This window comes from Pogonomyrmex barbatus, unplaced genomic scaffold (assembly GCF_055798465.1).
Source record: "Pogonomyrmex barbatus isolate J1 unplaced genomic scaffold, ASM5579846v1 scaffold2, whole genome shotgun sequence".
Classification (NCBI taxonomy): Eukaryota; Metazoa; Arthropoda; class Insecta; order Hymenoptera; family Formicidae; genus Pogonomyrmex; species Pogonomyrmex barbatus.
The window spans coordinates 12,780,548-12,800,922 of NW_028297116.1; the positions used below are offsets into that span (position 1 = coordinate 12,780,548).

At 33.5% G+C, this 20,375-nt stretch overlaps 1 protein-coding gene across 3 annotated transcripts in view; it reads right to left on the reverse strand.

The window, feature by feature from the left end:
- The window catches only part of Ubx (ultrabithorax), a 209,480-nt gene extending 195,671 nt beyond the window's left edge, over nt 1–13,809 (reverse strand). For all 3 annotated transcript variants that reach the window (XM_011640783.3, XM_011640785.3, XM_089077165.1), the window contains exon 1: nt 12,866–13,809. In XM_011640783.3, the coding sequence (XP_011639085.1) occupies nt 12,866–13,544 (679 nt within the window). In that variant the 5' untranslated portion in view covers nt 13,545–13,809. The remainder of the gene's footprint in view (nt 1–12,865) is intronic.
- Nucleotides 13,810–20,375: the final 6,566 nt, after the last annotated feature.

Sequence of the window (20,375 nt, forward strand, 5' to 3'; positions counted from 1 at the left end):
AGGTAGAGAGAAGCTTGGCGCGCGGTAGAGAAAAAAACGAAATAAAAAATGGCAATGGGAGAGAGATGAACCGCGGTTAGTAAAAGGAAGAGAACCGACACGCGAAAACACGATGTAGAAGAGAAGGATTGGCTGTGCCGCGAGAAAAAGAAAATATGGAATTGACGGATATAAAAGCAAAACGCAGACGAGAAAATAATGAGTGTGGAGAGAAGTGCACGAGAAAGGATGGGCGTAGGGACAGCAAAACGGAATGGCGTAAAAAATGAAGAAGATATGAGAAAGCTTATAGTAGTGGACTTTGTTACCAAAAAGGAACGAAGATGCGAAGTATGAAGATATAATGAAGAAAAAAGAAGATGGCGCCCAAAATTGAATTACGAATCGAGAAATGATGAACAATAATACAAGGATGAAGTACATACAAAAAGAAGAATATCGAAGGACAAAGCAAGACGATAAGTTATTTGAAGCATAGTTCACAGAGAAGATTGCGCGAAACGAATCAAGAGGTCCTTCACGTCTGAATCTGCGTCTGAATTCCATTTCGAAACCAGTGTTTACGTTTTACTCAAATTTCAAGTTCTGCCGGGGCTAAATTGGCATTTAGCTCTGTATTCAGTCTCGGTATCCGCGAGAAGATTTCGAACGGCACGATCTGACCCGTGTATATTCCCCTGAGGTAAAGGGAAGAATCGAATCATATGCGCCGAACCAGTTCGTGATCTTGTTATTAACAAGTCGACGGTTACAATGTCGACAGGAGGATAGTCGAAACGGTTCGATTCGAGATACATGCGTGTCAGGAAAACGCCCGGTATGCATGGGCGCGCGTCCTCGCGTGTACACGTAAACGCCACCGAACGCCAGCGAACGGCCGGGGGAGAGAGAAAACGTGAGAGATGTAATTTTAGTTACGGAGAGTAAGTAATGAGCGATCGACAGTCTGAATATCAATTTCGATGCACGATGATGCGGCAACATGGTATCCGCGCATATTGTATGCGCGTATATAACATGGTACATCGATATATAGATATGGGAATTACAGGATGTGGAATTTTTGCGTGATACTTATTGAAACAAAAAAAATAGGTCACAGAATAAGATCCCGTGATTAATAAGTACACATGTTGCATACATCTTACTTGTTAATTCAGAATCCGAAAAAGAATACTGTCGAAATTGCCGGTAATCTCTATTTTGTTAATGTGAAGAAAAACAACAAACAAGCAACAAGTTTGTGTATTAACTGAACAAAGAAAAATATCAATAACGTCACAAATATGTTCGATATAAAGAATATAAATTGAAATATCAGTCACGAGACGAAATGTATATACGAAGGAGCACTACTACTGAGACCTGAGTTAACAAAAGCAAGGGGCAAAAATCTACGTACCGTAGCGCGGCATGCTAAACCCCGTGGGGCGATTTTATCGTGCGCCCGCGTTTCACGTTTTTAATTTTTATCAAACGGAGATAGGTACGAAAAGAGAAAATTGCTACTTGGAAGATACATCGCGAGGCCGGTAAGGATACTCTACCGGGCACCGATTATGCCGCAGGTTTGCGTGGTGGGAGCTGGAAAGAGGTGTTTCCGAGCCGTAGACCACCCACCCCAGTTACGTAAGGCACGGATCCGCGACGCTCGGGGACTGGGGGGAGCGAGAATTCGTATATGCCGAACAAAGCTGATGAACGATACTGATTATCACCGAGCACTGCTCCGCGCGCGGCTCTGCTTCGATTCGAATCGCATTTGCGAAACCCGTTTTTTTTTTTTTTTTTTTGCGACTCACTTCTCTCGCGCGCATGTGCTGACTGGCGCGATTCTAACTCACTGCACTCACATGCCGGGTTGCGTCGTAAATCTTCGTAGGCGGAGCGCAATGTATTTGCGTCGGTGCTGTCCAAGATCATGGCTCGGTTCGCGTTCAATCAACCTTGCTTGTGCGACAGATAGTCGTGTAAACATACCGAAAGTTATGTCTTTTCTCCAATCGATTAAATACATACCAATCGATTAAACAAGCACTGCAAAATTATTCTTAAGCGTTCAGACATTGATTAAATAAAATGCTGTGAGTCCCATTTATATTATGATGAATATAGAATGATGTGAATAATTAGGATTTGTGAAAGAAAATGTTCTTTTGCACCAAAATGAATATAATTTCACTTTTTCAAAATATGTACAGTATTAATATATGACATTTTTTTATATGTGTATGTACAGTCTTGACTGTTTTCTCACATAAAGATGTAATTTTTAACTCGTTAACATAATTTGTTAAAATGTGTTGATGTAAATTGAGTTCGCGACTATACAATTCTCCGCAGTTATCGACGAAGCATCGACGACGGATTGAGTTGGACTGGCGGGATCGTAGACAGGTTGGATCTAAGATAGATCTAAAAGAAGAGAGAGACTAACAGTTATATTCATTGTCGTCGGTTTTGACCGCTTATTTTATGACTTTTTTCGTAAAAAAACCTAACGGTTTCTTTCCGCCGTCGCCGTAGAAACGCTGTTTAGTTGTCAGGGAAGCCATAGATATCAATGTGCTTTGGTAGTATTAGTCTCATACCTGTGCTTCCTTCTTGTCGTGTAAAACGACAATATTGAAGGATGAACGTGCCGACGTGCCTGACCCGCCAATTTTATTACTGGCTAAGGTGAATTATAGTATCATCTGACATCTTACGTAAATTTGTGGCTATTATTATGTTATTTGTAAAAAAGGAGAATTTTCTTTATCGAGTTTTTGCACTTAAATTTTTATATAAACAAAAAAACAAAGATAAATGCATGCTATATGTCTTTATTATTATAATATGTGATGTTTTACATTATATATTTTAATAATTATAATTTTACAAGATATGTAACAATTTTCTGATGCATTTATCCAAATTTTTTTATTTTTATTTATGTGATACTTATTAATTAATTTATATTGATAAATTCTAAAAAATTTTTATTATTTCTATGTCAATCTTATTTATGTAATATGGAAGGCTTTTAATATATTAAATTTTTTATCAGCATATGAAGTTTAAGTATCTATCGGAACAAATTACAAAGATGATTTTTAAAAGAATAATTGTTCCAATACAAAATGTTGAAACACATAATACACAGTCGGATGCAAGACCACTTTTAAGACCCGTCTTATAAATCAAGGAAATAAGTGTGTGCGTGCATTCCTAGAGAAAACCTGCTCCATGAAGTAAAAAAAAATCTTGTCCTATGTGTGGCTGCTATATTGCCGTTTCTAACGAATGGAATATAGCGTCGTGGCAAACTATTGTATCGTCAAGAATACATTGTACAATTCATCTCTCATCGAGACTAGATTAATTCATCTCTGTATTTCCTATTTCTGAAAAGTTTTATCTTATCGAACAATTGTAAAACACATAGAGGTACATATGTGAGATACGCCGATGTATGTTGTATTTCTCGTGATAATAAAAATAATATAAATTGTACATGCAATTTACCGCGACAAAAGTAATGATAGAGTACCGTTTATTATAATCATATAAAAGATATCTCACCGAGCTAGATATCATGCTCGAGACAGGACAAAAGGTAGAAACAACGAAATGAAAAAACGTGGAGGCATAACTTTAGATAGCTCTAGATAGTGCAATAGCCATAAATTATCGGAGTTAATAGCGCACAACAAATGCTTGTCCATACTTGAGTACGCAATGTCGGTTCGCACCAGCCTAATATCGTTCGTAGCATTTAATAAATATGTCGCGGAGGTAATACGTCATAACTTTTGAACATATATATATACATATATGTGTGTGCATGTGCGCAACATATGTATGGCAGTCGAGCAACGTGACGTTGTCGAGTTACATAATGCTCAGCTCGAACGCTTAATCGCTACACAATGTTGCCGACTGGCTGTATCTCTTTCTATCTCTAACGCTCTCAACGCATACTGATAAAATAGGCGCACGTGACGAATACGTAATTTCACTACGTCCGTGCATCGTACATTTTCATTAGCACAAAAAGCATTTCCAGATTAGAATCTCTGGTACATTTTCCAGATTGCTCATTCATAGTTTCACTGATTGAATCAGTTAAAGTTTTCCTTATCAATTGAATAATAATATTCTAATATGCATAATTAGTATGAAGGTTTATGTACTAGCTATTGTGTATGTGAAAATAAAATTGAATGCTAAAACTAATTTAGCTACAGCTACTGAAACTCAGATATACAAATAGAAAGATAGGTCAGGGATAATTTACCTGTCTATAACCTTCCGTTCTTTCAAAAGAACTGTTGAAATGCCGAGCAGAAACTTCTTAATTTTAGTCTCTATTTGCCTGCTTCTTGACTTTAACATATGTTTTCAATTTAAGTTTTTGGCACATATAATTTAATAAAGTATACAGTCATGTAATTTTTAACAGAATATATTAGAAAAATTATGTTGTATGTTTTCTTTTTTCTAAAAATTTCAATCTACTTACATTTTCAAAATTATGCATTTTCTACATAATAAATTTAATAATTATTGTAAGAGCACATTTAAAAAAATTATACAGTTTTTAAAATAAAGCTTTCTATAAATAATGAATTGTAAATATAAATCAACAATTTATATAATCCGTAATAAAAATTAATTGCCGTAATAAATGAAATAATATAAATTATGTGATATTTCTGTGTAATATTTAAAAATAAGTATAAAATGTATAAAAAGTTAGAAATAATGATAAATGTAGATATATTTATAATTATATGTATATTTTATTATATATATATAGAGCAACATGTATAATTATAAAAATAAATAAAAAAAATCACAATTCACATTTTTAATAGTTAATTTAATTTTTGATAGCTAATTTTAATTTTCAATTATTTTATTATTTTATTATTTTACAATTATTTTATTTCATATATTTTATAATTAATTTTGTAATCATTTTTTCTGTTTTATGTGGGCAGATTTAATATTTTAACATCATTAAATTTTGCTGGCAAATCACTGGAGACTGACAAAAATGTTCCCCCAATGATGGAGATAGCAGTAAAGGTATTGTGGTCAGGTCGTAACCAGAGTGGCAGGTGCTGTCCGTAATGGCCGCCCATCGAGGCAGACGGAAAGAACGGCAAGTTCTGCAGTGTGAGCAAGTTTGTTGGTACAAAAAGTGTTGTATGAGTTATGGATATGGAAGACTATTTGGTAGTATCAACGGACTCGATTACGTCGTTGCGTATTAATTAAATATTGACGCATCGAGCCTACTTGGCAGATGTCGTTTACGTGAGACGAAAGAAGAATAAGGAAGAAACGTAGGCGAAACGTGTCCCGAAAATATTTTTTGTGCAGTTGTTAGTGTGATGACTCGATTTCAATGCATACCTTACAAATCACACAACCATGTCAGTGATTCTATAATAATATCGCGATAGTAATGTGAAAGATAAATCATATATCAATTGAAGGAAGAATTATTTATCTATAATTATATATTTCTTATATTTTTTTAATTGTCCAAAAGTTATATTGACAAAGTTATGTTAAACTGAACAAACATATTTTACTGATAAAATAATAAACATCTCGATTATTATATGCAAATTGGAGTCGTATTAAGATTTTTATTTATAAATAATCACTAATATTACAATATTATCTAGAAAAATTATAACAAATAAAATTTAGCACATAAATTTTCATTATCTCAATAAACTTGGATTCCTACAAATCTATCCATCTAGTAATATTTTTACACATAACTGACAGGCAAGAACCGTGAAAGACGTACGCAAGAACACTTTTGAATCAATTATTTTACCATGTATTCATCTTTTCTCGCGGCCACGACTAGACGTGGCCTTTGTTTGGCGATATGGTCGTTCCAATCGCCGAGCAACTAAACATTCTTCATACCTAGGAAGCATTGGTCCAAAGTATGTATTATTTCAGCCCAAAGCGATATCAATATATAATTTGTGTTCATATATATATATATATATATATATATATATTTGTTCATTTTATACACACACACACACACACACACACACACACACACACACACACACACACACACACACACACACATATATATATACAACTTTGTCTATATATATATATTGTTTGTATATAGACAACTTTAATTTATGTATAAGTATTTATTTTATCAATACCACAACAAACTTGTTAATAATTAAATTAAATATTTCAAACTGAACTTTTTGAAAAAGAAATCTTTTTCAGAAACTTTAACTAAATCCTAAAAATAAAACTACGAGAAACGTGTGTAAATACTTAATAAATTTTTTTTTTTAATTTTTGCTTTACAAATTCTAAATAAAACCATGAAAATTAGGCTTAAAGCTAGATTACTGTACAACAGATTCTCATGACAGTATCTCATGACAATGTGTTCGTGTTAGACAATATGCATGTTTCTCAAACAATATTAGAAGCCTTGCTTAATTAATTGATCGAAACAGACACTAACGACAATAGAGGAGAATTAATACTGACTGCTAGCAATAATTTCTAGAACATGAAATTTGCAAAATGGCGAGGTAGTATATGACTGTTGTTGGGTATATAAAGTCAGACTGGCGCATGAGTTGTACATGCGAACAGTTCGTCCATCAAATTGAGAACCCTGGCAGCCGCTGTGCTGGCTGTGCGACGTACCGATCAGTGCCTCAATGCCTCGGCGCTCGCGCGCGTTACGCTTACGTGCTCACGTATATTTATTTTTTCGTTCTCATCATAATTCGTAGACGCAAGAAATTCGCATGTAATTCTTTCCAAAAGAATTACCGTTAACAGGATGTACTTCAAAAATTACATCTTTTCATCATACAATATCTAGATAGATAGAAAGAAGTAAATAAAAAATGAAGTTACGCATTGCATTTCAAACAGAGATTAAACAAAAAATAACTATTTCTTCTCGTAACAAATAATATTTGTTCTCAAAATTTTTTTGAACTGCTTTAATTGTTGAATCTCTATAGACATATAGACATTAGGAATCGATCTATAGACATTAGGAATCGACCAAACAATTCCGTTTGATACCGTATATATATCCTTCCGAACTTGAAGTTTGAATGTTTCTACTTCGTACACATCACACAGCGAACACAGTTTCTTCGAATCTTTTACCTGGACCATGTTGGATACATATTATATAATTATTTTATTATCAAAAATATAACGAAACCTAAATATAATAACAATAACAAGCTTAGTGAAGTCCTTCGAGAAGCACCATGCGGGTCAAAATTACTAGTTACGAGAGGAAGAAACGAGACGTGGGACAGAACGCAAGCGATACGATCGATCAAAGATTATACCTTAAGTCGAACGCTATATACTGCGCGAATAGCGTGATTGGACGCAAGGCGATGCTTAAATTAAAATGCGAAAGGTCCGCGAGGTATACATATACATGTACTTATATGTGTATATATACACATCGGTTAATGGCGCCGAGCTTGGACATGGAACTAGTCTACCTTGTAGAATACAACAGTAATTTCTCGATTGGTCGACTCGCGATGGTATTACGCTGAAAGATTATGAAAATGTGTTCTTGCTAATCCTGTGTCACGTCGATCGTGACGCACTTTTCATTTTGCGCTTCCGCTTAATCATATACAATTTCTTACTAGTGTCGCCGGTTTTACTATACAGAATCAAGCAAAAACAAAATAAAATTCTAAAAAAGTCTAATATTATTAGGAGTTTAACACTGCGTCAATAAATAGATAGAATAAACATATTTAAACATCTAAAATTATGGGGATATTTTTAATAAAATTGATTGTTGCGAGAAAAAAAGAGTAAAATCACTTTAAATTTATGTTTAAAACTTTTATTAGTTCCGTTAATTTTAATACTCCGTTAATGAATTTTGTAACTCTATTCCAAAATTTTTATTCTTTAGACATTCAGGACTATAAAATATTCAGTATAATATATATTAATAATACAATATAATATAATAAGAAATATTCTATGTTATATTTTTTTTTTCATAGTCGACAGACGCATATTGTAAATAAGAAGAGCGCGCATTTTTTAAGGAGACCCCAATGTTTTTCGATTGAACAGTACGAAAGAGTGGCGGGCGTGGAGAAGGGAAAAAAGGGCGTAGTAAGTCATACGAAGAGGCTCGTACGTCATACTTCATCCGGGCCAACAAAGCAACACATAGAAAGGGCTCTCCCTATACACGAAGAAAGCACTCACTTGGGCTGTCTCTTTAGGTCGAGTCGCCATAGTGTGAGTATCTACGTGTGCCTGAATTTTCGTATACCTCTATACATGGAGGAAACCGATCGCTTGATTACCTGTATGCAACATGCACACCTAATTCGACGCATATCCGTCACACGATCTTTTTAATACGCAAAAATTGATTTCAAGGAATGCACTGATATGTAATAAATAATTAACGCGATTTTTATTATATTTTTTTCATCATATTCTCAATTTTTTTAATTTTTTATTCGCAAAAGAATTCGATAATGAAACGTTACAAAATAAGATATTTTAATAATAGTAAATGTAACAACCCTCATAATAATAACAAGAATAAATTATATATACGTTTGTATTATTTAATTAATGAACATATTTATTTTAGACGATGACATGATATTAGCAAATCGAGCGCAGAAAATTTTGTATTTGCTAAAACAGAATTTTGGTGTGTTTCTGTTTGTAAAAGAGGATTCTTACGACTCATGAAGATTGGAGCTGATCTTTGCCGATACGAGAGTAGAGCGCAGTATTACCGACAAGTATCGTAAACGGCCATAGCAGCAAGCGTGGGGGTTCTTGAGAAGGAGGGATAAACGAGCCGAGCCACGATTTCGTTGTCGTAAACGTCAAAGTTACGGTTACAGCGTTGTTCCTAGCTGCTTTATATTGAACGAGGTTGCTCCCCGAGGTACGTAACACCTACCTACTCGCAATCGTCGTATTGCAGAAAGTAGCATTATACTCCTTTCCAACTCGGAAGCGACGAAGAGACCACGTGACTTTTACGCGGGAATCTGCCCGTAGGAATTTGATCGTACAGCGCGCTAACTAATGTTAATTTTCTTTTTGCAATTCATATAGCTTTTTATAATTACAGAGCTATTTTTTCAAATAAATTAATACAGATTCGTTATCATCTTGTGATTCTTGATTTCTCTTTTTAATAAAGATTATTGAATTTATTATTTATTACTGCAAAATGTATAACTATAAATAACTATAAATATAAATAACTATAAATAACATTATATAAATAACTATAAATAACATTATATTTTCTAATATTAAATACATGGAAAATATAAAATGTATACTTTGAAAACAGAAAAACATTAATGGTACACCTATCTAATATATTCATCTTGATTAATTCTGTATTATGTTATCATGCAGTCCTTAATGTAGCTTTAAAAAGGATCATTTTTTAGATTTGCATGCCGTAAAAGAAATTCGCTCTCAATAGGCTTGAATGAAGAGATGCCTAAGTAGCACCCCAACTTCTATCGTCGCGCCCTCTAATTACCCTGTAGACGCAGTCACCCCTCAATGAGAAGTGATAAATATTGTTCGCGTTTGGGTATATCTCGAGAAAGTGAATCAGCTCTATAAAGAAAGATATATTTCTTATCGCTACTGGTAAGTACTGCAGATTATTTACTGATAAAGAAATATATTGCTTTCAATTTATTAAGGAAGCTATTGTTAGCATAAAATGTAAGAAATAAATAATTTCAATATTATACAAAGCTAAACAAAGAACTCAAAATTCAAAAGTACATACTAAAATAATATCTTTTTACATATTATCCATAATAAATAAATCAAATCAAATCATCTAAATTAGAAATTACTTTTATCTTTAATTAAATCAATTTTATATTCGATATTGATTAACATTTTTAATTTAAATTAATAAATACGTGATTTTCATATTTTGAACTTTTTCTCATCATATATATTTATTACACAAAATAGAAATAAATAGATAAACAGAAATAGATAATTATAACACATCAATTTTATCGCATATGCGTGTGCTAAAAAAATATAGATTTTCAGCAATTTACATAAGCATGAGCATGAGAACAAAATAAAGAAATTCATTCGGCTAACAGAAATTATATTTTTCATAAAAAATAAAAATAGTATAGTGTAAACAAATCGTATCGTAAACTTTTTTTTGTAATATCAAATAGCATGAATGCTATGTTTACCACTTTCATATTTAGAATGAAATTATGAATTGGACATATAATCGATCTCACAATCGTTTATCACATACTTACGATACACAAAGGTATATTTAGAAGCGCGATAAATTAAACGACAGATGCAGTATTTCATACAAGCGTGCATTCAAGCTATAATTATCTTTACCGATAAGTATTCAGAGAATAAATAAATACAATAGGCATAAATGTGATATATATTTACATCAATTTTTAACACTTTGTAATATCCGAGATAAAGATTTAAATATGGCAATACTTACAATGCCTATTATTATTATAATAGCATCGTACAATGTAATTTATATTAATTTAATTCAAATACAGTTACATTTTATCATATGTATTTAAAAAAAATTTTTACATTAATTAAAAATTTTATATTGTAAAATGCAAAACGCAAAACTTTACTGTCAATATAATGATATCAGAAATTGCACGCATTTCAGCATTTATCATCTCACCTAAATATGATTGAAATACATATCACAAAAGCTATAACATGTAAATTAATTTTCTACCTGATGCTATAAATCAGAATCATTCATCGTATTTGATAATAAATGATTGCCGATAGACATTGATAGCTCTATATTTAACTGCAAATCTATGACAAATTAATCCATAATCCTGTACCGATAAATTTTCCTACTACATTCGTTGTACCAACAACACTGAAATGCACTTGTTAGAGAGTACGAAATGAGTCAACGACTTTCAATCCGCAAATACATAGAACCTGTTATACGAGTATGCGGCTGATCAAATGCTTTTTCTCATTCCTATGATTCCTATGAACACTGCGTTTCATGTATCATCGAAGCAATTTACAATCTATAATCAATGATCCGGAACATCCAATTGATCAAAGTAAGTGTGAATGAAAACCATTCCTTTAAATTCTCAAATAGGTGATAAAAGATTGACCTAAGTAAAATAATATAGGTAGAATTATATATATATATATATATATATATATATATATATATATATATATACTCGCACGCGTTTAGATTCTTTAATATATATTATTTCAAGATTTATTATTGAGTTATAATAATCTAGAATTCAATAAGAAACAAATTTTTAAGTATTTTAAACAATATGATACAATATGATAATGATAAGATATATATTTAATTATTAAAAATTGTTACTCATAGAAAACAATTTGTATTGCAGAATTTATTGAATAGTATTTCGGTGCCTCCTAAAATAATTCCTTCCTTTATATGCAAAATATCTCTTGTAGTCAAAGATGAAGAAAAAAATTGGTGACCCTTAAATCGGACCGAAAAAAACAGTAAGGAAGATTCCCGCCAAGAAAAATGAAGGAAGCGCTAGAGGCGGTCTGAACAAAAAAAAAAGGACAGAGATAGCAAAAAAATCTGCTAGCTAGGGGTCTAGTCTCAGCTGAGCTGGTAAAGGAACTCTCACTAAAAATACGATAGAACCCATGAGGCCTTGATGATTATATATCTACTAACGGCAAAGCAGAGGGTTATTCAAGAGTGTTTCTCTCGCAATGAAAAGGACAAAGACATCGCTAGAAACAGCTGACTACCGGAATTCGGGGTTCCGGTGGGGTGAGTACAGTGGGGAAAGCACTTGAACCCCCAATTGGACGAGGACTTCCCCATTATACCCAACGATTTTACACGCACTTGACTCCATTCTACCTATCTAGCAGACATAATTTTGCCAAGTTACATGGCCGATTTTCCACAACATAGCCCGCGCGCGTTGACATTGCATACACGGAAATAAAAAATTCATGAAAGTTACATTCCATATAAGAATATAAGATATGAGAAAGAGTAGCAATTTAGAAATATAATAAGAATATATATTTATTATATATATTATATTATTGAATAAATTACGATAATTTACGCGCTCGGTTGAATCTAGAAAATTTGTCACTTTAGAAGCGACGGTAAAATTTTCATCTTACGTAAGATAAATTTTGAAATATATTTGTCAATTATACTAGCAATATTTTAAGATCGCTTTTATATGTCAGTTTTAGTCGTTGCCAACCTTTTTGTCATATTTATTCGACCAGAAAGCAATGGAATGCTTTTAGTCTGTCAACGATTGTAAATCTGTTATCTCGGGTTTCATGACGGACATGCCGTATTTCAAAACGGTGTACAAATAGACTTTGCGAAAAATTTCATCGCTTTCAGCGTGGTAGCATGATAAGCAACATTCGACGAATAGAACATATCTATATCTTCCGCTATTTTTTTTTGTAAACAAAGGAAGAGTGAAATAACTCATCTTTTACATGAACACAATAGAAAATTTTTCATTCGTTCGAATTTATTCGTGGTGCATGTGAAACGTCCTATTCTATAATCCGATCTCACACAACTTCTAGATAATTTGATCGCGTGAAAGCAATTTTAACAATTTAGTCTGGTATAACCAGACGAGCAAGTCTGATCCACCACGCCTTCCCGACCACGTGGTCGTCGCTCCCCACGTTTCCCCTAACCATAGCGGCTCCTATATTTCATCGCGGCTGTTATGATAATAGTCGTATAAGAGAGCATTTATGAATGCAAACTCACCTGCTATAGCCATCCAGGGGTAGAAGGTATGGTTGGTGGTAGGTTGCTGATGCAGTTGCGTGGCGACCGGTTGACTCGCGGACGAGTTTAAACTGCAGGTGTTCCAGGACGATGTGAGGGATCTTGACGAACTGTTATTACCAGGACTCGATGCTGGATCACCGCCTACGAGGCCACCGTAGCTGCTAACCCTTGTACTCTCCGGGGTACACGCGGAAGGACGTACGACCGAATTACTCTGGCTATTCGTTCCCGAAGTCGCTGACTGCCAAACGTCCTTGACCGCCGCCGCTGCCATCACCGCGGCATAACCGTTTTGATGGGTCGATGTTTGATCCTGTTGCTTACAGTCTTTCGTTGTCGTTGTTGAATACGAGGACGTGGTGTGACCGGTTGCCTCCGGTGTCGTCGAATAAAGCTTGCAGGCCGTCGCAACGCTCGCATCATATGGCGAGTCTTGAGGTGGTCTCGTGTTACTTCCACCGCCCGGGTGAATTCCTAATGAAGACGATGTGTGATGATGATGCTGCGCCGAAGCGTAAGGCGACATACCTAATCCGAGTGGAAAGCTTCGATACGCCGCTGCGGTGGCTGGATCATGATGCTGACTCGCTGCTCCTGTTTGATGATGGTGGCTTCCGTAGAAGCCACCCGCGGTCTGCTCAAAATACGAGTTCATTATTCCGGGTATTTTGAATCACTTGCACTAAAACACCAGCACTCAAAAAAAGCGATTGTAGAAGTCAAAGTTCAGCGACCCGCAATTACATGGAGTGCACACGGCTAGTTAAATTTCACTAGTCCGTACTCCAACTCCAATGTTGGATTATACTGATTTAACTTCTTTTAATTAAACAGAAGTGAGAAACCTCCGATCTTATACTATATTACGAGCTAAAACGTACACGTTTAAGAAAACGATATGCTGTTTGACACAAGCGGTGACGGGGGACAAATAAATGAGCATTAAACAGTTTTAAGAGGTCATAAAAGTCATTGGTAGGTATAGCCGGTTACACCTACAGTGTCAATGTCAGTAGGCCGTAAGAGAGTAATTCTGAATGGGTTTCATGTCAACAGCGAGAGCTTTTATGATCTTGTTATGGTTACCACTACAGGCAAAGTACAAACCGGTGGTCTCGACTATGGAAACAGGCGATGATCGTTAAACCGTTACGATGCAATAAACTTAGGTAATAAGACGGGCTATAAAATTGCCTGTGGGTTCCTCTACCGCGTGCTCGCCCGACGACGGTTCGGTCAGCCGGCACGCGACAACCACCCTCGCGCGGGCGGTTTTTTCTTCTTCCTCTTTTTAAAATAAATTAAATTCACGAATAGTTAAATCAAGGCTCGTCTTAAGGAAGTGATTAATCTGTCGGAATCAAAGGTGACTCCGCTAGTCCGCACTGCACTAGCACTTGTCGTATTGTGACTTCGCTGATGACTGTGAGGTCCGGTACGAGTCAGAGGATGATCGTAACGAATCACGGTATGCCAGTGCGGTGGTCCACGGCACACTACCGCTTTTCTCGCGCCCCGTGTACCGCCACTCTGTACCGTCGTCCGTCTCTTACTCGCTCGTTCACCTCGTTTTGTCTCTCTTCTTCATAGTCGATTTCTCTCGCACTCTCTCCGGAGTTTCCTTCCCTGTTTCACCAACTGCCGTCCCTCTGTGCACTCTCTCTCACTCTCTGTCACGGTCACTCCTTCCCATTCGTGCGGTTGTCGCTTCTCACTCGCGCATACTCTTCCTCCGGAGTACTACGTCCTAACGGAGAGATCGTAGTGCCGTATCCCTCCTTGTTCCTCGTATACCATCCCCCTCCTGGTACGATAACTGATCTCTCGTTCTCTCTACCGTCGTTGTTCCCCTCTTCCACCCCCAATGTTCCCCCCCACAATTGCTCTCTCACCCTCTGAGTCTGTCCCGCTCCACCTCTCAACGATATTCGTTCTCTCCCTTCCCATTCGATCTATTCTCTTTCTCTCTCTCTCTCTCTCTTTCTCACAATATGATTCCTCAGTGCCCCCTATCGAGCGTTCCAGTAACTCAACGACGTACCGCCAGATTAAATTCGTACTCGCTCGCCGTGCGCGTCACATTTGAGACGCACGAGCAGATAAGACGGTGTGAGGTAGGAAGAGGAAAGAACTGGTCGTCGCATCGCGAAAGAAAGGGAAGAGATAGGAAATGGAAAGAGATGAGAGTACGCAAGGACACGAGCAGAAACGAATAAGAAGCCGGGGAAGAGGGAACTAAAGAGGAAAAGAAAGAACGTTATGCGCAATTGCAATAGTTAAGAGCGAGACGAAGCAGAATAAGCGCCGTTGCGATAGCGGTGAGAGGAGGGAGAACGTGCCGCTAAGGGAGGAGGTTATACTTAAGGACCAATCAGAATTGAATTCGTCACGAATACCGCGCTGGTGTGGCATGAAAGTTCCTACGCCGTGCGAAAGTAGTTCCAAGTAGGAACGACGCCCATGAACGGCTAGGCACCGCCCCACAATCCCCCACTACCAAACGTGCGAGGTACCGGAGAATACAGGCACGCTGTATCCGTACCGTACTGGAGAGAGAAAGAGATGGAGCACCGCGCGCGGCACGCGCGTCACGCAATGTTTCTGCCTTCTCTTTCTCTCCTCTGTGCTCGTTCGTGGGGATACGTGTACTGCCACCTTTCAGAACTGTAGCAAACTAACCTTGCCAGATCCATTCAGACATTCAAACGACCAACATCAACGAGCTATCTCACGATTATCGTTATTGCAGTAGCAATGTCGTAAATTCATTGTGACATAGAATAGCCTGATCGACAAGTCAGTACATGGAGAAGGCAAACGACTTTAGAAACGAAAAACATTACGAGATAGCTTGATCATTTAATATCTTATTAGATCAAATCGGTCTGATATCGAGAATACATAACGCGAGTATAAACGTAATAAGAATGTTATCGTAAACACTTTTTATAAGTCGTATCTTTGTTTTATGTATCAATTAAACGACGACCGTACAATTAAAATGTCATAAAAGTAGGCTTCGTAAGGCCGGTAGTCAGACGAGCGACTCTACGGCGCGCGCCACGCTAGAGAATATCGGGAGTGTTTATTGGGATGTAAATGTCGCTGGATTATCGTCCCCGCGGTTCGCACCTCATAAATTATTCTGTAACGAGCCGAGTAATGCCCATCATAAGCTGCTCGCTGGAGCTGACCCTAGTCATTTGCTTATTCGCTCTTGTTTTGTTCTTGCTATTATGAATGCTTGCTAATATTAACCACCTGCTATGTTATAAAAATTTTATTTTTAAATAAAAATGAATAATATTTAAATTCGCATATTTCGTATATTTAAGTCATATAAATGCAAAATGATTGGAATATTCCATCTAATAAATAAAATAATATCCGCGATATATTTAATTTGCTGAACAATCTCATGTACTTGTGTAAAAGTTAATTGCTTGATTGTTATTTATTTTTTATTATTAAATAATAAATATAACAAGAAATATAATGTAATATGTACGCTAAAGTTATATTATTATTATACAAATATATTTTTCACATCATACACATAGGCGATCGTTATACTTAAAGAGCTTAATATAAGTTACACAAAGGTTTATTAAATCTTTAATTTGATAATGTCATTGATGAAGATTCAATGTAGTTTTCGCTTTTGCGAGACTCCGACAGGTGGCAGCCCGTTTGCTTGAAAATCATGACGGCAATAAACTTCGGTTTTATGACCACTTGAACAGAATCGTAAAAGTCAGGGCCTGTAAGCTTATAGCGTAGAAGGGCGCGTGTCGGTATACGGTGGGGGCGTGAGGAAAGCTACCATGTGAATGGAGAAGGTGTAACGGGCCATATAGATACCCTAAAATGGGCCTAAATACCTTCTTTAAAATGGCATTTATAGCGACCGATTAGTTTTGAAGATACTTTTTGTTGTTAAATATCACCTTAACGAGTTAAAGTTGATGAATTTACCAGTAAAAGTAAATATTCTACTACTGCCTCTATATTATTACATTTCATTGATAATTTTTGATTATGATAAATATTCTATTAATACTCTAAATTATATACTGTGTAAAATTGAGTATTTTGTATTTATTATTATCTCTATGCAAGACATCGGACATAAATATTATGAATAAAAATACAAATATTATTGTTATCAATATGTATATAAACTGTATGAATGATAAATTCCATGGATTTGAAAAAAAGAATTAAAATAAAAGGAGAATTTTGAAGGGGGAATTAGGAGGCGTACACGAGAAGACGAGCGCGAAAACGAAAGGGCCATTGCACTCGAGTCGGGCAAATATGCGCTCTTGCTAAACCAGCATCATTCCTCATCGCTCTCATCGTGACTTTAGCTTCTCCGCTTTCCTCCAAGCAATGGTTCAACACACTGCTTTCGACTCTCATTTTAGTTAAATATTCTTTCTTTCTTAGCATCACTCCTTGTTTTATAATTTCTATATCATTCAATTTTTCACATCTTTTTTCTTTTCGTATTTCTTTTTCTATCCAATTCAATAATGTCTGACCAATAAAAGCTGACATTTTAATATTATTGCTGCTATTTTTTTGCACGCGAATTAAAGATCATAAAAAGTCAGAATGTAAAATATAGAAAAAAAATATACTAAAATAAAATAATATACTAAACAATAATTTAGAATTGAGAATTATGATAATTATGTTTTTATCGAATTTTTTAAGCAAAATATATATTAAATATGAAATATGATCTAATTTAAAAATAATATTGAAAAATAATTCGAATAAATAAAAATTTTTGTATTTATGACAGTTAACACAAAGACTAAAATCTTTAAAATATACAACTTATTTTACAGCTTATTTTATTTGCAATAATTTAATTTTTATTAATAATGACATTTTGAAAACATAAAAGAAATAATGTATTTTTATAATAACTTCTCTGATTATATAAATCAATCTTATTTAACTATATTATAAACTGTACTATATACTGTACTATGAAATATATAAATATATAAATTTTAAAAAAATTTATTGATTAATGGATTGTATATTGATTGGCAATGCATTAGGAGCAAAGATAAAATCGCACAGCAAGGACTCGGAAGATGCTTTCTTTGCCATCTGGCGGTCTTTCGTGTCATTACCTGATTGCAAAGGTTATATTGAAGAACTTTCTGTAGTTCTCACAGTCGATAGAATTTTTGCAATAATCAACAACATATACAAATATATAAAATATATTATACTATTTTTATTTTCAAAATTCCAAGTCCAATTATCCCCGCCATTGTTACAAAATAAATCGTTGCTATTCTCATGGCGCATAAGTACATTCATATATTATTAAAATGATATCTGATGTTTATAATTTATTTTCTATAATTCAAATGAATAACTAAAGAACATCGAACAAGATATTTGAATGTAATATTGATCGAAAAATATATGAATGATAGCATCTCAGTAAGACGAAAAAAGTAGTTAAAAATTATCGAAAGTAAAACAAGTTTGTAATAAAAAAAAAAGAACTGAAGACAACTCTTATAACCACAATTAAAGACCAATTTATTTAATATGTTCAAGACTCGTTAAGCTTCAGAGTGATCTGCCTTACCGGTTGAGAAATTCTCAAATGTTAAGGGACTGATATGGAGAGTGGAGAGATTCTCACTTGATCTTTGGATGTAGTATATTTTGATTGTGACAATAAATACGTATGTGTGCGTATGTGTGATGATTCGTCTCTTTTATCATAGATAATATCAGATAAAATTTCAAAACGACTATATTGATACTTGATCTGCATGTAATGACGTAATTAAAATTGCTTTGTTCTACTTGGAAGCATGACATTAATCAATAATTGCCGATAGAATAAAATAAAAACTATCGGATACATATTAAATATTTTATTTTAAATTAAAAACTTTATTTTAAAAATTTTAAATAAAATACGATAATGCAAAGATTGTATCGCAATGATTGTATTTTAGATGTCTTTTATATTCTACAAAAGACACTTCTGGAAACATTCCAAAAATTGAAATATACTTATTGTTACATATGATTTCTTTAAGAAATTTAATATATATATAAATTCTAAATTCTAAAATAAAATAAATTGTTTTAGCTAATTCCATCATCTATTTATAGAAACAGATAAGTCGCATCAATATGTCTGAATTAAAACATGAAATAAAATAAACGAGATCATAAATACTTAAGAGCTAATGATAGGGTGCGGGTAAGTTAAGCGACCATTAATTATGCTAACATGTTGTAAGAGAACACCTATTATAAATGTCACTCTTTGTAAAGAGTTATCTACTATAGAGTATATACCATAGTAAAAATTTACTAAATTATAACACAATTGGTCTTAATTAAATGAACATTTTGTTTATACAAATAATTAAGCTCTACAATGAAATATATAATATATTCAATTATACCATTAAAATATGTAAAATATAATATAAAACATATATCAGTTGCATCTAGGAAAGTTATACATATGAAATATATATTTTTCTATCTGTTCTGTCTTTATTCTACCATATTTTTGAACAAATCAATAATTATTTTAAACTAGTAATTCTCCAAATAAATATTTATATTTATTATATTTATTATAATAAATATTATAATAAATTATAATAAATTATAAAATTATATTATAAAAAATTGATAAAATTATATCGTTATTTTTTAATGTCAATAATTCTTTTCATGCAATTTTTGTGCAATTCTTCGAGCAAAGATATTTCTTATCATATATTGCATTATTATATAATGACATTAATATTTCGTATTTGTAAATTTAAATATTATATTTCAGTTTAAAAATTATTTAATTTAAAACGTTTGATGTAAAATTAATAAAACTTACTATTTTGAAACAAACTAAGAAGTAAAATATTTATTGTTTTATTCTGTAATAAACAATTTGTTTTCTTTTATGAATAATGCTATTTCATATTCTAAAAGACTTCTGGAAACATTCCAAAAATTGAAATATGCTTATTGTTACATATGATTTCTTTAAGAAATTTAATATATATATATATATATATATATATAAATTCTAAAATAAAATAAATTATTTTAGCTAATTATTTTAGCTAATATAAAAATATTACGCAATATATATATATTATAATATACATATTTCTCTCTCTCTCTCTCTCTCTCTCTATATATATATATATATATATATATATATAATATTTATTTTATATATATATATATATATATATTATATAATATAAATATTTTCTACTTTATAAGAAAAGATAAGTTTAAAATACTATATAAAAATAAAATTTCAAAATTTGCTAAATAATTTTATTAGAAATAAAGAAAATCTATAAGTCGTAATTGAAATAATTTTGTAAAACGTTTCGTCTTTTTAGAAATATTTATATATAAATGCAATTAAATTTTAATATATTTAGTGGCACTTTGTCGTATTTTTTCTTTC